At 43.0% G+C, this 21,225-nt stretch overlaps 1 protein-coding gene across 11 annotated transcripts in view; it reads right to left on the bottom strand.

The window, feature by feature from the left end:
- Positions 1 to 213: 213 nt before the first annotated feature.
- Positions 214 to 21,225, bottom strand: part of CYRIA (CYFIP related Rac1 interactor A) — a 97,789-nt gene continuing 76,777 nt past the window's right edge. For 6 of the 11 annotated variants that reach the window (XM_073216300.1, XM_073216311.1, XM_073216315.1 and 3 more), the window contains 9 exons: positions 15,046 to 15,167; positions 13,694 to 13,799; positions 11,741 to 11,877; positions 11,222 to 11,299; positions 10,924 to 11,040; positions 10,754 to 10,833; positions 9,250 to 9,376; positions 5,099 to 5,169; positions 214 to 3,073 (listed from right to left, as the gene is read on the bottom strand). In XM_073216300.1, coding sequence (XP_073072401.1) covers positions 3,010 to 3,073; positions 5,099 to 5,169; positions 9,250 to 9,376; positions 10,754 to 10,833; positions 10,924 to 11,040; positions 11,222 to 11,299; positions 11,741 to 11,877; positions 13,694 to 13,799; positions 15,046 to 15,167 — 902 coding nt within the window. In that variant the 3' untranslated portion in view covers positions 214 to 3,009. Of the gene's footprint in view, positions 3,074 to 5,098; positions 5,170 to 9,249; positions 9,377 to 10,753; positions 10,834 to 10,923; positions 11,041 to 11,221; positions 11,300 to 11,740; positions 11,878 to 13,693; positions 13,800 to 14,990; positions 15,168 to 21,225 lie in introns of all 11 variants that reach the window. The other 5 variants (XM_073216329.1, XM_073216331.1, XM_073216332.1 and 2 more) reach the window with 2 other exon arrangements.

Below are 21,225 nucleotides of genomic sequence, written 5' to 3'. Positions count from 1 at the left end.
TGGATGAGAAGTCTCTGAATTCTTCTGCGCAATTGGATTCCAAGATCGAGTATGCTTCATTTTCTTTCCAGGAAGCATGACATTATTTTTACTTAATGGTGGTGATAAAAAACTCAGTTTACCATTAGTATCTGACATAATGATGATGACTAGGTGCAACTGCTGATGAAGCATGATATAACTAATAGTTAAATGATAGTGTCCAAGACTTACTTTCTGGTTGTTATTAATACTTCAATTCTAATGGACTACCACAGTTCAAAACATTCTTTGCCACTTGCTTTTCACTAGTAATTCTCAGTGGCATATGAAAAAGGCTTCTGAGAAAAAAGTTATAATGCCAAAGTAGCAGTGCATCTGAGAAATGTAATTTTCACTTTGTTGCTTGCCCAAAAATAAATATCTGAGTAATGGAAAACACTTTATTTGAAACTATGAACCATCAACTATGAAATATAGTTAACATTGAAATGGATACTGTCTCTAGTCCTTCCCCTAAACCACCCACAGATTTTGGACGTGTGCATGCAGAACAACAATAAAAAAACATGATTGTTCAAGGACTCCTGATGCCTAGAGGACAGTCTGTTAAAAGAATTTGTCTCCCACAGTAGCTCTGGAATGGACCAAAGGCCCATCACCTGTTAGTGATCACAGACATCCAGTTAACCTGTCCTCATGATAATTAGAGACAACAGCTCAGGTCCCGGGCATTTAAGAATCCGTGTATGTGAATCTTGGTTTTGAAACAAGGTGGCTTGGCTAAATTGGAGTAGGCCAGCAGCCCCCCACCCCCATTTAGTCTGGTCCCATTTGATAGAAATTCTAATTAAAAATTATAAATGTGCTCAACTATTTACTCTGCATGCCCTGTCCTCTTTAATGACTTATCTCCTCACCTGATCAAAAGGGAAAATGGACTCAATGACAATAAACATTGAGCGCTCTGTATTTCTACTCTTGACAGTGTTGCTGTCCAAGGATAATATGTGGCTGCCAAATAGAACATTTCTTAAGCTGAATAGTTAATGAATTTGTTCACCCATTATCAGAATATTTTCTGGCTTCCTCTAGCTAGGGTTTTAGAATCTCTAGATTTGAAAAGGTCTTGAAGGCCACCCAGTGCATTTCTGTTCTGATGAGGGAACCCCCGTCCAAGCAGCTATACTTTGGTCAGCTTGAAAAGCTCTGAGAAAAAGGGCCTTTCCTCTCTCTGTTGACTGGCGTTTGGCTAGAGTGAGGGGAATGCGTTCTGCTCCTTGACTGGATTTCTTTGTTAAAAATAAAACAAACAAAGGTAGGTTTCCCCTATTCCTGGAGAACTTAAGGGAATGCCAGCTGGGCACTAAAGTCTGGAAAGCAATGGTGTCTTATTAAACTCATTCCCTGGGATATGGTGAATGAAACCTTGACATGCTCAGACCCAACTTATCATTCACTGGGCAACTCTTTCTTTATCACAACAGTCAAGAAATAATATAGGCCAGATAGATGGCTTATTTTAAGATGTCCAGTCTCATCCCATAGATGTGCATAGGCTACGTGGTGAAATAGGAAAGAACACGGAGTTGGGAGTGAGGCATCCTGGATGCTAGTCCTACGTAGGATGGACTGGTCCTCTCTGACTTCACCCTCTGTCTCATTTTTCCACTGGCGGACAGAATGGAAGATTTCCAAGAGTCCATGTTAAACTCTGAACTGCAGACAGAACGACTCTAGGTCTTGTCATATTGCTAATCATCTAGATAGATGGCCTGATGCTGACTGGGCTCTACTCACAAAAGAAGCATGTGAGAGCCAGTCATTTTATTGGCTCATAGCCTTGTAGGGCTCTTGGAGATTGTCTGTTTTACTTGTCCATTTTATAGGTGAGAAAAGTAAGACACAGACAGCTTATGTGAATTTCCTAATATCATGCTGTGAGTCAACCTGGCTAGGACTAAATCCAGGTCCTTAGACCAGAGCTTTACACATCGCAACAAGCTAGCAGTGGGGGCAGGGAGGAGCTGCCTTTCAAATATGATGGGAAAATGCACATTTTCTCCTCCAAATTTCCCCAGTGCTCTGGTAATTGATGAAGTACCCGAGACCTCTGTTGCCACATGAATGGTCCACAGGGCACAGGGCTCCTTTTAGGAGGGTCAGTGTGCCCAGCACTCTGAAGACAACTGGAGTGTCAGCAAACTTACTCATAATTTCAAAGCCAAAGTTCCACCTCCCTGTCTCTGCAGACAGAAGGGTGAAGCAGAGAGATGACTATCGTGTTGCCTGGGTGACCTTGCTCCCGACCTGTCCCCAGCTTGGGAGAGAGCACCCTCATCAGCTCAGCTATACAGCGCGCCTACGTATTCTTGCTTCTCTCCCACTAAGAATCAAAACAGGTGATTATCCTCTTGCAGAATCTAAAGAGAATGTTGGATATAAATCCAAACAGAAAGGGAATAGGCCGATAAACAAAATACATGCAAACAGGAAAGTTGCACGTGTGGCTTGCAGCCTGAGGATAGGGGGGGGATGTGCTGAATTGGAAACACTTGGGTTTGTTTCTTCATGTGCCTTTTTCTTTTCTCAGATTCCTCTGTCTCTCTGTCAGGATAACAGTCGTATCTTTTGTAGCTGAGCTGACACAGGAAATCAAATACTCTCTGTTTCTATAACTATACTTCCCAGAGAGATTACGCATCTAGAATTAAACTACTACCACAAACTATTAAGAATTTCTGATTGTTACAGATGTCGCTAAAGGACTCCAGTAGCAAAGATAAAAGTCTCCCAGTTTTGCCTTTGGAGAAGGGGATTTTGTTTTAGACATCAAAGGTAAGGCTCTCCAGTCAATTTATGCTCTGCTGGGTTGAGTCAGTCAGGATACAAATCAAGGTCCGTATATTTCGGTGACAAGAAGGAAATGGTTATGTAAATACACAAGTATTAACATCAATCTGTATTAAATTATGTAAACATATACATCTTCTGAGGTCAGTACATAGATCCTCTTCTTTGAGCAGAGCTCTACTGAAGCATCGCTCGAATCTGTTTAGAAGTTGATTCATCATTCAAGTGCTTTGTAGTGAACCTAGATGGGGAGAAAATGATGGCAGTCAGCGTGCAAACAGCGCTGCTCAAAAGCTTCAGTAATGACTCACCAGCCCATCTTTACCTTGAGAGGCACAACTGACATTTATAAACCACATGCAGGCTCGATTCTTTAGACAAAGAGCCACACTTCCATGCCCAAAGTTTTCTCAGACACATTTAATATTCAATTCTTCCTTCCAAAGGAATTTTGCATTATGGTTGTTCAAAAGCAGGTCTTTTATCCAATCAAATAATTAAAAAGAGGAGATATAAACGACCTCAGTTTCTAGGAAGGTAGAGCTCACAAGTTTGAGTGCAGAACCTTGACCGCCCAGCTAACTCCGACGGAGGATTGGCACAGCAGCATCAGCCACCAACTTAAACGTTCACGGGTTTCCACTTTCCCAGTTAACGCTTATGCTCATTGCCACCACCAGGGGGCACAAATGCAGGAAAAAAATAGAACGTAATCGCACATTAACTGATACAGAAATCATTTATAAAAAGGAAGGAAAGGGAAATTGACATGTAATCGAACCTCCACCATGTCCCAAGCACTCTACGTAGGTTTTCATTTCACTCACACTAACTCTTTGCAGGAGATCTATTGCCTCCATTTCACAGATGAGAAACTAGACTGAGCAAGGTTCAATAACCCAGATCACAAATCAGGCTGTGTGTAATTTGTGAACAATTTGTGACTTCTGGTTTGGACCCAGGTCTGGGTGTCTCAAAGCTTGTGCTGTTTCACTTCATCACAATGTCTGCAGAAACCACAAATGCCATCACTTACATGGGACTCATGGCCTGGCACAGTGCCCTGCCCTCAGTGAAGTCTTGCTTGATTGAATGAAGCTGACAGATTCAAAAAATTCAGAAGCTAAAGTCTCTTGACTGTGTATGGAAAGCTAGTCTGCTGTGAAATGGGCACCAGTGGAGAAAACCACAAAATCTGGAAGGCTCTTACATTAATGCTACATCTGTTCTGAAGAATGATGACTAGCAGCTCCACAAAACAGCATCAATCTCAGTGTCTAGTTTACTCATTTCATGTGTGTCTCAGTTTCTTAATTTATTAAATGGGATTACTAGGGCAGCCTTACTTCTCCAAATTGTGATGATTAAATGAGACACTGCACTTGGGAGTGGAGTGTAAAACTTAAGTGTTGTACACAGGTAGCGGATTATTGATCCATTCCACTTACAGTTATTGAACACTTACTACATGCCCAACATTGAATAGAACTGGGGAGAAATCAAAGATGAATAAGACAGAAGGAACCATAAAACTTCCAGATGACAATCTGGTATTGGTATTGTAAGGATTTACACAGTAGTATGACTCAACAGATTCCTGTAGATGTGTCTCCACTAACAAAAACAAGAATCCCCTCCCCAGAAGTGGACTAAGCACACGTATCCTGAAAAGAGGACACTTGGCATTGCTAGCTGTAATGAACATTGCATTATGGTAATGAGGAGATGTAATGAACCCCGGCTGCTGAGTGCTTAGGCATCCGGGCTCAGAGGAGCAGGGCTCTCAATTCTGGCAGCTGTACATGTGGTTCACCCAGGGAGCTTTAGGACAAATGAAAAATGGGCGCCTGAGCCCCCACCCCAGAGATGCTCATTCATCTGGGTTGGAATGTTTTCAAAAACTACCCACACACTGTTCTCATGTGCAGCTAGATTTGGGGACCACTGGTGGGAGAGGAAGTGAGATCGGGAAGCTGCTGCTTCTCACAAGTCCCTACTAACCACAAAGCAGTGTGGCCTGGGGTTAGCCCTGACCTGTGGGGTCACACAGACCCAGGTTTAGGGTCTAGCCCAGTCATCTGCAATGTGCCTTTTGGCAACTTACTTGATTTCTCTCAACCTCCTTTGTTCCGTCTGTAAAAAGGGTGTGATAAAAATGGTGTTGACCTCAACGGGTTGCTGGGAAGATGAAATGTGTTAAGATATGGGAGAGGGTAAGCCTGGGGCTCACAGCATCTAAATTTGTAATCATAGGGCAGAGGCTCACCTGAGGGCATTCAGCAGCCCCTCCACGCTGTCAGGGGCCTGCTCCTTCAAAACCTTTATGCAGCCTTTCATCTAGGAGGAGAAAGCATGCCGTTTTGTTAATATCCTGCCCATATCTGTTAATACCTGCCCACAGATGTCCATAAAAATATCCCATTCTTCTGCGGAGAGCAATCAGACACAGAAATGACCCACAGATCTCCTTACTCTTTCCAGCTGGTGAGTTGCTCCTCTGAGGGCTTTTAGAAGGTTGTATCACTTTTTACAATATATTGCCATTGAACATTTCCTATGGCTGGCATCTGGGGACAAAGACTTGAGACTGTGACCTTGTCTCGCACTCCAGAGCCACGGGCAGGGCTTTCCTCCCAGTAAGCGCTCAGTTGTGAATGACGGAATGGAGTACCAACCTGATGGATTGAGGCCATCCCTCTGCCCACAGTGCTTTTCCTTCCCCCTCCTCACTAGCTCTTTGACTGGCAAACTCTTAATGATTTTTTCCTAGGACTCAGCTGAAGATCACCAACACAGGACCTCATCACCTTCACTGGGCAGAGGTAACCACAACCTCTTTGTGTTCCCAAGACGAAGCTGGCATATATCAGAGGACCCTGGAGACTTCAGTACCCGCATTAACCTGTCTCCCTCACTAGCGGGCGAGGATTGCTAAAGTACAGAGGTCAAAAACGTGATCCACAGGAGGCACAACACCTGGGTTTCATCCATGCTTGTTGGTTAGTACCTGCATGAACCTAGGCAAGTTTCTTAGGTTTTTGTGTCCTTGGAATATAATTTCCTCATAATTTGGGAAGTGCACAAAACTAAATTTATATAGCATATTATGAACATCCTGGACTTTCCTATGACAAAGGTGGAATCTTTTTGCAAAGACTACAATCACTCATTTTAAACTCAGATGCTCATGCCCTGCACTAGATCTGGGCGACCCAAGGGTCTCTTTCATAATGACTGACTTGCAAATGTTTTCTGGGGGTATACTTCTGGTAGGTAGGAAGTTTTAACCTAAGGCCTGATAGAACCTGACAAATTGATGCTGAGGCAGCCAGAAGCACAGAGTTGAGAATCATTTGGGGGTCATGTATAAGGTCATCAGGAAGAATGTCATGGTCAGTCAGAGGTGTCTGCCATGGGTGCAAGATGGGGAGAGGCCACAAACACGCTGAGTGTGTGCATTGGGCCTGTCCACTTCCAAGGATGGGATCCAGCCCAGGGACGCAGAAATTTGGCCCCTCTCCCAGCGGAGCTCATGGTCTGGTGGGAGAAGACACACAAATGGCTCATTATCATTGTGTGATAACTGTTCCTATAAAACATGCCTAAGGAGCAATGAGATCACAGATTAGAAAAGGGGTAGGAAGACAGTGGGTACTCTCTGGGAATTTCTAGTTCTATTTCAGGCTGATTAAAACCTTGAGTATAAATAACAAGATGTAGTCAGGGCCAGATTTATTGTGAGTTTAATAGCATGTTAGAGAATTGGGGGCCTTTACCTATAGGAAACACCTTTAATAGGTGTTAAACTATCCAGAAATATGGTTAATATGGAAAAGGGTCAGAAGGATGCAAGACTGGATACAGGAGGGCCAGGGAAACCCCTGAGGGGTTGAAGTGTAAGGGCAGCAGTGTGCACGCACGGAGGACTAATCTGAGGTCCAGTCCACAGGACTTGGTGGTGGATATGACACATGGCTAAAGAAAGAGGAAGACAATTTGTAGGTTCCAAGGTACAATTTCACGTGTCTAGGTTAGAGATTGGGTTGGAGGATGGTGAAATGCCTGCAAAAGGAACCCAGGACGAGGAATAGTTTTTGGGGAAAGGATTGCCTTTATTTGGGGCCAGCCAAGTGTCAGGTTCCAGAGCAGATGGAGCCTGGCATTCTGGGTGAGGTTTGGGCTGGGAACTTAGATTAAGGAGTGATTCCTTATTAGATCATTCCATAAGATTCTAAGGAAATCCGTTGAAAACACCATCTCTCTCCAGCCTGCCTTTCCTGGCACCCAACAATAGTGTGTATTCTCTAAATAACCCCCACCCTCTGGACTACTGGGCCTTTGCTCTGATGATACCCTATTCTGGGAGTACCCTTCCTTCCCCCCTTCCATTTGGGAAGATCCTACTCTTCTCCAGGGTCCACCTCAAGCATCACCCTCTGCCTCTCCTTTAAGCAGAATGGGTGCTCCCTGCTTGGGCTCTAGGGCTCACTGCAAAGCTCTTTTGCCCTCCAGGGAATGTTCTTTGTAAGTGCATATAATAGCACCAACTTCAGGGCCTCACAAGTAAATTTTTTTTTCACAGTTGATGTCGATACCCTAAGGATTAAAAAACCCAGTGAATATAACAGCTGGCTTAGAAACAGACAGATATCTGAAGGAGACACTTTATGTCATCAAAGAAAATGGCCCATCTTGAATACGTGTTGTATTTGGTAAACTCAAAACTTTCTTAGAGACACATGCAAACTTCAATATGAACAACCCTTTCTTAGTGAGAGCCATATGAACAAATAGACTTCATCAAGACTATGTGTGGTTAGAGGCAGCATTATATAATATTTACAGCCTCAAAAGAAAGACTCAGTAAATCACAAGCAAGGACAAGCTTTTTAAAGGTCTGGTCTACAAGACATAATTGTACCTAGTGTGTTTTTAATTGTTGACTCTATGACAAGTTCCCAAACGGCTAAGGTAAATACGAATGTCCTGTGATTACCAGGTAATAAACTCAATCCACTTTCAAATGATGTTCATGCAGTCAGTAAGAGAGTTATTTATACTCAATCTGCAGAATACAAATGTTAAAGCTTCACAATGAATACAGGAAAAATATTTATCGGTATGAAAAAAATCTCCATAATATCCTGTTATGCAAATTAAATATATTTCAAAATAGCAAATATAGAAGGGTATTAATTTGTTAAGTGCATACACACACACACACGCAAGTATTTATATAAAAAGAAGGAACATACAGGTTCTGCCATATTAACAGTGGTCATCTGTCTGTGGTGAGATTACTATAGATACATTTAAGTTCTTTATTTTGATTTTCTGTAGCTTCCAAATATTTTTCATACTAAATATTTATTGCCTTGGTAAACAGAAATAATTACATTAATGTAATGAAGACTCTATGAAGAACCATGACTAGCTGTGCTAGGAAGCCAGAAGCTCAAAATGAGTAATCTGAGTTGAACTTTTAATTGATAAATTTCCTTATATTCTACAGACATATCCCTCTAGGCAGGCAGACTTCCTGTCTGCATAGTGGTAGAGTGTCAAAGATGCTGTTCTGTGCAGATGAATGAGAACAGAGTGCCATCTAAACTTAGCCGTGCCAGAATAAGTGACCACCAACAGGTCCTATTCTGCACTTAAAAGGCTTTAAATTAATACCTGGGATATGCTACTGGGTTGATGCTGCAGGCATATGATGGCATCAGGGGAGATGTACTTTGTGCCACAATCAACAGAAATCACCTGCACGCTAAAATCAGGTGTTTTCCAGTTACATTCATTCATCCAGCAAAAACTCTACAGGACACCTGTTGAGTGCCATGCCCTGTGTCAGACACAGTGCTAAGCACTAAAGTAGACATTAGGTTTATAGACCATGGTCTCTGCCCTTGCAGATAAACTTGGAATCTGTGAGGGAGTCAGAAAATCCAAAATGTAAGTGCTCTGGGGGCTGGAGGAGAAGGGAGGGGTGCAGGAGATGTGCTCCTAGATGAGGTGACATCTGAGGAGTGTCATGAAGGAATGTGTCCATCAGAGAAGAGAGGGGGGCACTCTGGGCAGGGAAAGGGCTCAAGCATATTCCAATGACAAGGACAGGATTGGAAACTGGGTAGAGCAACCAGCAAGGGCGGTAGGAGAGGAAGTTGGAATGTTTGAAATTTGACTGGGGTGCTTGTCATCCAGTATCTCCATGTTCCTCCTATGCTTCTAAAGTATGATTTTTTGGAAGCACATGACAAAGACTGGACTTGTTGCTACAAGGAGGCCTGCCAGGGTGCGGCTTGCATCTTGCAGAGATCTCTGTCAGTGGGGGTGGAGGAGTGCGGGAGAAGTGAGGTCTGTTGGGCAACATTTACAAGCTCTTAATTGGAAAGCACGTTTCACAGTTATGCTTACATCGATCTTGGACGTCTTGCAGAAAGCTCCCACAGGGTGGACGTGGTCATAAAGGATGATGACCCCCACCATCACCCTCATGCAGAACATCAGTGTTTCTTCGCTTGTAAACCTACTCCTGTACTCCCTGGAAGAGAGAAGAAATGGCGGGGCTGTTACTTCCTTGCCAGAGCACGTTCCTTTCTGGCTCCACAACTGGCTACTGGAGACTCCTCAGATCCTCTCTCGAGAACAATCCCAGACCTGCAGCAACCAGGTTAATATGCTCTGAGGAAACCCGTGATGATAATTCTCCTTGAACCTATCCAACCAGCAATGCAGTGTGAAAATAAGGTAAGTCAGAGGGCAGTAAATTCTGTTCTCTTCCGCCCTTCAGCCGGCCAGCTCATCACATACATCAGCCCCCTGCTCATCCATCTTGAATATTTTATAGCAGGTCCCTCTGGCTGTCCAAGATTATAGAAAATAATGGTTTCATTACAGAGAAAAAGAATCAGGCTCATTGCTACACAGCAGCTATCATGTCTCCAGTCAGAGTAACTCCCTTTGTTAAGACACAGACTGCCGATTGAATCGGCTTGGTGAAAACACCTGAGAGGAATTATGGACCACTCACCGGGCTGAGAGAATTTTTGGAGTTTCGATTTTGTTCACTTACCTTGACAGGGTCCCTGATCCCTCACATAATTCAGGCCAATTCTAGAGGCTTTTTAAACATCTACTGCATTATGAATTGGCCCCATAGTGAACATGATTACTATTTCTGTCTTGGAATAAATCTCAACTTCAGTATAAGTAAAATATTTGAAATGAGCACAGTCTTATAGTTGAACAGAACATCCCATTTTTGACACCTTTGGCCCTCCCAAACACTCAGCAACGTAGATGGCATGTGGGAACTCCATGGGATGAGGAAAACACGGCCCAAGCAGGTCAGACCACTTGTCTGTGGGCACAGAAGGGGCATAAGACAGAAGCGGAGCCTTGACTATTAAGTGTGGATTTCCTCATTACCATGCTGCCTTGTCCTTCACAACCTCGCCCAGTTTTCAAAGCTAGTTTAAATACAAAGAAACTGCTTAGAGAGAGGAGAGGGAGACATGTCCGTTACCACTCTGGCAACAGTCTTACCACTTCTACTCTTGGTTCTAAATCTTCTCTCTATTCTCTCTAATATATTTATAATAATACCCAACCATTTAACCCAATCCCCCATCTGGCCCTTCCACATCTTCTGCAGCGTATTGGATTTGAGTCTTGGTGCTGCCATCAGACAAATTACGCAAGGTTTGGGAAGTCAGTGAACCAATCTGGACCTCAACTTCTTCAGCTTTAAAATGGGGGCAAGTACATCTATCACACAGAGGTCTTCATGAAATTAGTTCCCATAATACACATGCAAATGTTAGCCAGCTGACCCAAAGGTTAGATGCCATCATCATCATGTTAACTGGCCCTGTCTTGGTGAATTTTGCCCACAAATAGCCTGTCTGGTTTCACTTACGGAGTTTCCAGCATGACTTTGCAAACACTTGTCATTGTACTGAGGCAGTCTGTGGTGTTCTCTATGGGCAGGGTTTTGTTCTAAATGGGAGACACAAATGTGTATTAGTCCCACTAGCAGCATTTACTTGTAATGAAGAAAAAAGCACCTCATTACTTAACTTCACTTACTTCGGAGACAAAGTGCATGGTGGCATTGCTAAGGGTTTTCAGCATTGGTGTGGCTTCTGCATAGAAGAGGGACATTCGATTGGCCATCTCATTATTGACTTCATTCTCAATGTCTAGCTAATGAAAATAAAAAGACAATGTGCAATTGATAAAGAGATGGTCAAAAACCCTAAAACAATGTCTTCTGGAAATGTAATTACAAACAAGGGTTCTGTCTTCTCCCCATGTCCTGCCTGATGCAGAAATCAAAACAGACGTGGAGAATGGGTACATAGACCTAGGAGATGCAGGCACTCACATGCATGTTGTTGATACGATTGCGACTTATCGTCCTTCTGTAGTAGCTGAAGTCGTTCTGAATAGCTGGGTTCCTCATCTGAAATTTGGAAGAAAGGAAAGAGTGTCCTCTCTCAGCATCAGGACGGGGGGTATGCATGAGGACCCCAGACACCAGATTTTGTAAATACACCAGGACTTCTCTTTGTGACACAAGAGCCAAAGCAACTTCTGGTTAAAAATAAGTACTCAGAGCCACATTCTTTTAAAATATGCTCTGGTTTTCTATAGGCTAGATTTCAGGGGAAGTATATTTGTTCTCAATGAGGAACAGATACTAGAAAAGGCTTTCTCTTACTTCATTTGGCAGATTTTGTATTTCTTTGTACAAACCACCATCTTAAATCACTTTGACCACAGGAATGCAAATTCTTCCCTTGTTACATGTCTCTGTTACATCTTACTCATCACTTTCTCCCCCCACCCACATCATTGGGTACTCAGCACAAGTTTGTTAAACTGTCAAACTATGTGGCCTAACCTTCAGTTCATCGAATCGAAGGGTAAAATGTAGAATTTCTGCAAACTCCTTTGCCAGGGCTTGTTCCCGCTCCAGGTGTTGGGTTGGTGTGTAGGGTGGACAGGTCAGAGATTCTAATAAACTCTGAAGAGCTTTCTCTGAAAATCAAAGGAACAAATAGATATTTGAGGGGGCCCATAGAGATCCTTCAAAAAGTACAATTCTTAGGCCCACTTGACATCCTCAGAGATTACCTACTTGGGTCTTTCCTCTCCATGTTCTTCCCCTAATGCTGTGTGCAATGTGATGTGTGTGGAGGAGGAAGACAAGAAGCCCCTTGTGCTCAAGCAAGCTGTCCCCACTGCAGAGGATCACACAGTTCTGTAAATGTCTCAAAGCTTAGCCAAACTTACACATGTCCAGTAGTCTCAGTTCCTAACTGTTAAAAAAAACACAGATGCATGTTTTTGATTTGTGTGCATGAGAAAGCCATTCATGACCCAGGAAGAGATGAGATGACCCTGAATACATAGGTTAGACAACCTGCTTTGCAGGGAAAGGCTTCTGGTCCCATTTCACCTTTTCTCTGCATCTTCTCTCTAACCTAATCCCGGGGATATTTTTCTTCAAGTCTACTGCCATAGTTATTTCCAGTGTTGTCCTTGAAACAGTCTCCTTACTCCCATATGTCTATTTCTCAACCATCCTCCTAATTTCCCCTTTGATGTATTTCTAACAGCACCAAGTCATGGAACCAGTGCCCCATAGCAGGGGCTGGCAAACTACAGTCCACCATCACTTTTTCAAATAAAGTTTTATTAAAAAACAGTTGTACTTTATTTTCATTCCTTTATGCATTGATTATGGCTAATGAGCTACCATGGCACAGTTGAGTAGTTGCAACAAATATAGGTGGCCCACAAGTCTAAAATATTTATTTCCTGCTCTTTACAGAAAAGTTTTCTGGCACCTGTTCTATAGGCCTTAAACATCTTTTACAGCATCTTTACGAGGGCACTGCTAGCCTTTTCCAGTCTATGGGAATGCACTGCCTCCTGAGGCAGCCAGTTCTGTGTTGCCCTAGTTGGACAGGTGGGTCTTTTTCCTTCTGTTGAGATGAAACTTGGCTCATTAGGATTTCAGTTCTTTGGGTCTAGACATATGCTCTGAGGAAACAGAGGGAGAGAAATTGATCCCTCTTCTACCTGAGAGGCTTCAGAAGCTCTGCCTTCTTGGGAAATTGGTCCAGTTCATCAGTGATTCTCTCTGGGTCTTGGCTTCAAGTTCTCCCAACGTCGCGGTCATTATTCCCCCCAAATATCTCAATTTCTGTTTAACTCTTAAAATGTGACATTCATTTATGGCAAACGTAGAGTAAAACATGACTACCCCTTTGTCCATTCTGGATATATTAACTAGTGAAACCTCAGAGAGCTTTACTTTTGGGGGCAGTGGGTAGATCACACGGTTGGTCACACTGAGCCTATTGTCAACCAGACTTAACTTTACTCTGGCTTCTGCAAAGCCATCCAGTACCTGCACAGGTTTTCTTTAAAGGCTAAGGGCAGAACATTGCTTATTTTTCTTGTATTGTACTGTATTGAACTTATCACATGACTCCAGCCAACCAATTCTTTTTGGGTTAGCAGGTAACCTGTACGTTCCAACATCTCTATCATTTAGAAATATGATCAGAACATAGTAAGACTGTTCATTATTGGATTTTGATGAGAACTATACCAAAAGGATACCCACCAGTAGAGACAGCTTAAATGTGCCAGTAACTGCAGGGGAAAAGCAGGTGGATTGAAAGGAATGAAGATGACAGGAGCTTTGTCCATGAGTGGACTCTCATAAGATATGGCAGATGGATACGGGACATTTTCCAACACACTGAGCTCTTCCTGCCACTTTCTCAATCACCATACCAGAACTTCACATGTGCAATGAGGAAAACTATAAACACAGACTCACCTAGCCTTATGGAAAATTCATAAAATCTCTTTAGCCTCACAACCAGAGGACACACTGCATTCCAAGCTTTTTCTTGAAGCTGAATGTCATTGGGATTTTGGATTGCCTACAAAAACATGATAGAATTATCTGTTTAAGAAGAAGGAATAAGCTCCACATCAAAATGCCTTATGATTGAAAAATGACTTTAGTTAAAAAAAAATACAATTCCTGATGTCCTTTGCTAATGAGTACTTCTTAAATTGACATCAGTTTATCAGATGTCTTCCAAGATGCTCAATTAACACTTGAACATAATGCAAATAGTTCTACAATTAGATCCCATGTCATCTTGTTTCTCTTCTCTTAAATGCAAACAAAAAAGTACAAGTCTAAATTGGAAGCAATTCAGCCCTCCTCCATAACCACTTAATTCTTTTAAAGTAGAGCTAATGCTCTTATGAATTGCAGATTCGATAGATATTTTCCTTTCTCTATAATACGTATTATATTCTTGCCAAATCTGTGGTATTACCTAGATTACCTGAATTTCTAGTGACCCCTAAGTAGAAAAACATCTTAAGGCTGTCACTTTCTTAGAAATGCTGTTTTGTCTGTATTTTAGCAGCTTGAGGGTTAAATTAGCAGTGTTATTTTCAGAAGGATGGTGGCAATTGCAATAGGGCATATGCATAGCAATGTGTGTGTGCACACATTTGTTGATAATTCCACAACACTAATTATTTCCAATTAAAAGAGTGTAAGGTTTCTTTTCTTTAAGGCATTGTGGAGTCTCAAAAGCCACAATGACAATTCTCTCTTTTTTTTTTTGGTTGTTTTGTTTTTCATGTATTTATTTCTTTAATCGCATAAGGCACTGCAGATCTGCCCGCTACTTAAAGATGACAGATCTGGAGGCTACTTAAAGCTTCATAGTTTATGGCTATTGTTTGTGATACTGGTGGAACCTGCCAAAATTACAACAAAATGTTGGAAAGTTCATGTAAACCCAGACCTCACAACGCATATTTCAACTGTTCATAGACTTTATATGTACGTTCCCCTTAAATGAAGTAATATACTGACATATTATTGTTTCAGTATGAGTCCTGTGATATCAGACGTATGTCTGAGAAGATAATGGCTAATATTTTATATGGTCTATAATACTGTGTGCTCAGATCAATGTACTAAAATAAAGGGAGCCAGTTATACATTTTTTTTAAGGACTTGTTACCCTCCTTTTCTTCCTAGTACATTAAGAAATACTAGAGCTATTAATCTTGCTCTGTGTGTATGTGTGTGTGCGTGCACACACACGGGGTCCCCTCTCCTCCAAGGGTGCTGTCAGCTCAGGCGGATCACTGGCGTACATCTCGGATCTCAGGCCCCGCGCCCTTGTACGCCTGCAGGTCTGTGAGGATGCTCTCGGAGTCCTGGAGGACAGCGCTGATCTGGTTCCATATTTCCCTCTCTCCTTCTGTGGGCTGGGCATCTAAGAAGAGGAGAGACCGGAAGGCAGAGCGTTCATGTTTACAAACGACTTGGGAAGAGGACTGATGTTCAGTTTTACCTGCTAGACAATCCTATTTGATTCTTGCAGCTTTGCTGTTTACTCTTTAACATAACAAGCTGCTGGGAAGGGAAAACGAACACAGCTTCTGCCCGCTACTCAGTTCACTATAGTCATCAATCTTCCTGCACACATTAAACCAAGCGTGTCAAGATCATTGCAGGCATTCCTTTATTGATTTGTGCAGAACCCATTTTTTTGTGCACCTACATGTGCTAAGTGGTTCCCTGGGTGACAGAAGGAATACAAATCGTCTTTAGGGGTCCATTTTTAACAGAAGCTATTGAATATTTCTGTCATGATTGGAGATCTGCAAATCTGAGTACAGATGGAAAAAAAACAGTTCCCCTTATAATTTCTGTATGGCAAATAAACTGAAAATATTAGATAGTCATTCAGAGCCATGGCAGAGGTGTATCTTTTCAGAACACAATAATGTGTACAAAGCGGTAAGACTTCTCATTGGGCGTGAACTCAACAAGTGCAGGGAGTTTATTTTAAAGACACCTCTACTGTTCATCTTTTTAGTCTTGACCCTGAATGTTACCCACAAAACACACATTGTCAAGTTTACATGAATGAATAACATCTTTAAACAGTCACAGAAGCATCCTCTTAGCCCTGAATTCCTGCCTGATTATATTTCTGTAACCTATATATGTTCTTGATCCCAGGAGTATTTTGTGGGGGCTAAGGGTGGGAGTTGGATGGTGGTGAAGATTGGGCTATATTTATCTCATAATACCTATGAAATAGGCTACTTCCCGGGCTAATCTCCATCTACAACAAAGGTAGTCCTACTGGAGAAAGGGGATAGAGACCATCGTCTAAAAATCCATGTTCAAAAATCCAAGTCGTAAGGCACTGAATTCCCTGAGCAGACCTCACTAATGAAAGGGCAGGACAGACTGACGCCTGGCCTAAGACCCACCACATCAAATTCTGGTTTGGACTAGTCTTGGTGGGAGCACAAAATGCTGATTCTGCAAGAGGTAATGATTCCCTGGTGTTACTCAGAGGGTAGAAATGACAGAATTCACAACAGAGGTGGTGTCAGTCAAGGCACTGACCATGCAGAGTGGGCCTTCGAAAAGCCGAGCATCTGAGCAAGGGCTGGGCCAGGCACAGCCGCATCTGCTTCATTGCCCGCCTCTTGGGCCTGCCAGATCTGAGGCCAGACCCTTGGGAAGTGAAGCCCATGGGATTTTTAAACAATTTTACCTATCAGGTCCTGCTAAGACCTAAGAAATTAGTAGAGTTTCCTGGGAAATGAACAGTGCAATTCACCAGTGTATGGGTATTCTCTTAAGAAAAAAAAAATCAGAGGCTTTCATAGGTTGTCCAGAAACTTTGCACACTATACCCTCTAGGAATAAGATGGGTTTGAACTAAGGCATAAGGAGGGCCTAACATACATGCGCACAAAGGTTCAGAGAAAGGAAAGCTGAAGTGTGGTCTGGGAGAAGTAGAGACCACTTAATCCAAGGGATGGGACTTGAGCTGGCTAGGTGGCGGTCCAACAGAGGTGCATCCACGAAGGGCATGAGAAAGGCTGGCAGCTGGTGGGATCACGGCTGGTCTGCAGGAGGAAAGACCTGCTCAGGTTACAGTGCAGAGTCTAGCCTGGCAAGCAGAAGGGGACAAAGAAACGTGTTCCAGCTCCTCTATCTTTTTCTACCCTTCCACTCTTTCCCACACTGAGATGTTTCCTCAAGTTCAGTGCTATTCACACTATTAGTTACTTTACATTTTATCTTTTCCTGCTGTTCCAGACGTTTCTTGAAGTGATATGGGTGTCTTAAACAGAAACCTAAACAACCCACAAGCTAGGAAGCCTGTAGCTGAGGAAAGCATTGCCGGGGAACAGAATTCCAGGGCAGTTTCTGGAGAAGGAGAAAATCAGGGCAGAGAACATAATGACCAATCACAAGGCAAAGATCCTAGGAAACAAATAAAAATCAGAGACTCATTAACTCAAATCCTTTTCCCTTTCAGTGAATGTATTGAATGCCAAACAAAGACTACTTCCTAGAGAGAGGTATGTTTGCAAAGGAGGAAAAGAAAAAGACTGTGATCCCGACGCTGAGGGCTCAGCCTACTTGAATATCGTTGCAACCAGTCTGTGCAGAGGAAGGCAGTCGGAGACAGAAGGGGAGCCCTTCTAATCTTGGCTGTCACATGGCCCCATCTTAGCAAGTCACCACTTGATAAGTTGTAGACAAAACAGAAGGAAAGCTAAGTGGCCAGAAGAGGAGGGCTGGAAAAACAAAAATAAAAAAAACCACGACATTCTTTTGATGATTATGTAAACACAAAAGGAGAACAATTTCAAAGCCAGTTTTTAAAAACAGAGGCCTTTCTTCAGAGCTTCAGAAATAAGATGGTGTCCGACTGAGTGGCCCAAAAGTGGTACAGGGTAGCGATAGGCAAGCTTCTCTCTCCATCCCAGGAGAAGTGACCACTTTTGAACACAAATGAACACGGACATTTACATGACCATGGAGAGTTGGAGGATTAATGTGGGGGGTGGTGCCACCTCTCCCTCTCCCAGGGGCAGTGACACGGGGGGCGGTGGTGACCACCTTCTGCCCTACAGCGGCCCTCTCTGGTTCTGCAGTGACTGTGAGACAGGACCCTCAGTTCCAGCCTCCCTGTGGGGAAAACGTCTCTTCTGGGAGATGTCCTACTGCCCTATTAGAAGTATTTCCCCCAGGGCCCTGGTTAGTGGGGGTGGGCTGGGTGGGAGAAATCCAACCCATCATTCCCTCTCTCACCCCAACTTAGAAATGTGTCGGCTCATTTTCCTCCATGATGTATTAGTTTTGTTGGCTGGCCTGTTTTCTTCCTCCTTCCCCTGTCATGGAAGCGAAGTCACCTCTTTTTCCAGCTCATGATTAGGCCCTCGGTGCTTCGGCACAGTCCGTGCCTTCAGGGTCACAGCCTTGCAAGATTCTCAGGGGACTCAAATCACAAGCAGTGTCAGCTTCCTAGGTGGAGAGTGCTCACTGGGAGAAGCTCTAAGTCTCTTCCTTTCAAGCGGGAAAAGGACTGTGCTACTCTGTGACATTTGATATTGGCCCATATCCCTGTGGAAGTCCCTGATTCATCCCACTTTGATCCCCCAGCTAAACAATCAGCCAGTCAGGACTGATTAAGAGAGTGGGATCCACTAGGCTGTAGGACTCTGCCCTTATTTCTTTCATTGGACATTAAATCTCTAGGAACCAGCATGATGCCTGACACACAATAGATGCCCAAGAAAAAAATTGCTGAACAAATAGTTGAGTAACTGACTTAGACGTACTACTCACACTATGTTTGTGATTATTTTTCTGCTTGTCTTTGAGTTCTGAGACAAGAACTTGGGCTGTATTCTTATCCTTGGTGACCCTATATGTCCTACCACTTGGAGACACTCAGTGAACAACTGTCATGACACAGTGAAAAATGAGGAAGTTGACCAGATTGGTAAAGAATGTGGGTGTTGGAAAGCAGTGAAAAAAAATGAAGACCCTATTATGGCTACATCCTCTGCTCTGTCTTTTCTCCTCAACTGGCTTTTATACCATTACAACTCACAGTTACGAGATGTATGTATTTACCTAAAATCAAATTGGCTATTCACACTTTCATGAACACTGTGTTTTTAAATCATCTTTCATTTCTCTGTGGCCTCAGTATCTCTTCAGTGTGGTTACAAACTAATAGGATATTATTTGAGTGAAAAGCTGCACTTAACTTTTACTCTCCCAGTCCTAAGGCTGTTATCATTTTGCTTTCTGGAACACCCCTTTAAGAGGCTTTGGGGTCTATACTTTCGGCGTTCTCATATTCAGATTCAGTTGATCAACATGTTTTTAAAATGTGTTGTGTCTTCAGAGGTCAAGGAGAGACATTTTGAAAAAGACCTTGAAAAACTGGTGATTAAAAAGTATGCTGATATTTAACCTACTGGAACCTCTTAAAGCATTTGCTGAGTAAACAGGAATTCTGAACTATGGTTTTTATTTTTTCTGTTTTTAATACAAAGGCTGACCTGTGGTTCAAGGTGCATACAACACATGCCCAATGATAATATTACTGATGAAACTGGGTTCTTATTTCCAGTTGCAACCAGTGAATACCTTGGTAATGTTTCTTCTAAGAAAAACATTCTAAACGTCCAATCATAGCTGATTATTTCATCAAAACTGAGAACGGTTACATAAAGCTGGACTGCTCCTGTCTGACAATGAAGCTGTTACAAATCCCTGTGATTTACACAGGCAATTTCAGAAACCAATACTTCTAGGAGCGCAGGAACAAGCCTGTCCAGTCCATCCCCTGGGTGATGATTTACATCCTTGCTCGGACTGGCTATTGCGGAAAGATTGAGAATGTATCAGGGGTACTGTGACCTTGACTATATCGTCCAGAACTCACTGAATTCCAAGTGCCTAGAATTTTTAATGGAAAAATGCACTATTAACAATGAAGATAAACAGGATTCATTCTGCTTATGGTCATCTATTTATCCTCTGTTGGGTCAGCTTGCTCAAGACGGTGGATATTAGCTGTCAGCATTTCGGTGCCACCGGGGTCAGGTGGAGGTGGCACAGTGGAGGACTAAGGTGGTCCCTGAGAGCAGGATGCTTAGTCAGCATCCCACTGCGGGGACAGAGAGGAAGGCGGCCATGTGCTTTGTCAGGGAGGAACATCTCTGGTGAATGTACCCCCAGGCATGGCAGTAGGGCGCCAACTGGGAGGAGGGCTGTCAAATCAAAGCACTGGTATCTTTGTAAATCTGTCAAAGAAACACTCCAACAGGCACACACATACCTTCTCCTAACAAGCTATTCAGGACTGTATGAGAAAATCAGACAGAGAATCAAACAAATTAACGGGAGATAATGTGAATAGAAGATACAAGATGTCTGGCTTTGAAGGAAGCCTGGCATTTCATCAGGAGTATATATCACTGTCTCTGTATCCCACCGGCTGCTGTACAAACACTGAAGAAAAGTAAGGCAGAAAGGATTTGCTAAAGCCATAAATTTAAATCTATAGCTCTTCTTCCCCACCCACTTCCTCACTTCTCCATCCCTCTCCCCTTAGGATAAACTAAGAAACACAACTAATTATCTGTTATTAACATTTGGGGACATAAAAAGGTAATGATGTACAACAGAGTACTAACTGCTTACAGAAACAATAGAAAATTGCAAAGTGTATATACATGGGAAAATATAAATGTGACTGGGCTGATCTTTACTTGTACAGGAACATTAGCCAAAGCACGCCAGAGTCCAGAGCCCTTTTCCATGGAACAAGCAGATGAGGGCCTGCAGAGAGCAGGGGGTGCTGAGGTGCTTGAAGGCTTGTCTGTTCGTTCACATGCAGTGGGATCCCTGAGATGTCACAGGAAGAGGACGGACTCCAAGGATGGAGACTTTTGAGACCCAGGTCTTCCTGCCCGTTTTGCCACTCGCTGAATGTGAGACCCAGGGCAAACCACTACTCTCTGGGCATCAGATTAATTCTTGGTAATGGGAGAGAAGCGAAAAAGGGTCCTGTAGGGACTGTGACTTATATAGGATTATAATGAGGATATTGACCTGGAAGAAAAGTACTTACAAAGAAAAAGTGCTGGGAATTCACGGAGTCATTGTGACTGAATCTGTGTTGGCACAAATAAATTGCTTTCCAGGTCTGTTCTGTGGGTTTTTGTTTGTTTCATTTGTAAAGTGACCAGAAGACATGTCTTATTTTTCCCCTTCTCTCTCTCAAGATTATCTAGCCTCCCCTGAACGACCTTAGCAGATGTGAGGGTACAAGACAAGGAGCGATGAAAAAGAGATCAATAGAGGCAAGAAGTGGTCTGCATCAACAAAAATCCCCAGGGGGGTCACTGAATGTAACGCCTGCCTGATGTCTGATAGAGTAGGAGCCTGTGGGCTTAGGGGGTCAAACACCCAGAGCCTTTCTGTGAGTACAGTGATTC

Source organism: Manis javanica, chromosome 1 (genome assembly GCF_040802235.1).
Source record: "Manis javanica isolate MJ-LG chromosome 1, MJ_LKY, whole genome shotgun sequence".
Lineage (NCBI taxonomy): Eukaryota > Metazoa > Chordata > Mammalia > Pholidota > Manidae > Manis > Manis javanica.
This window is presented reverse-complemented; position numbering and strand designations above follow the sequence as displayed.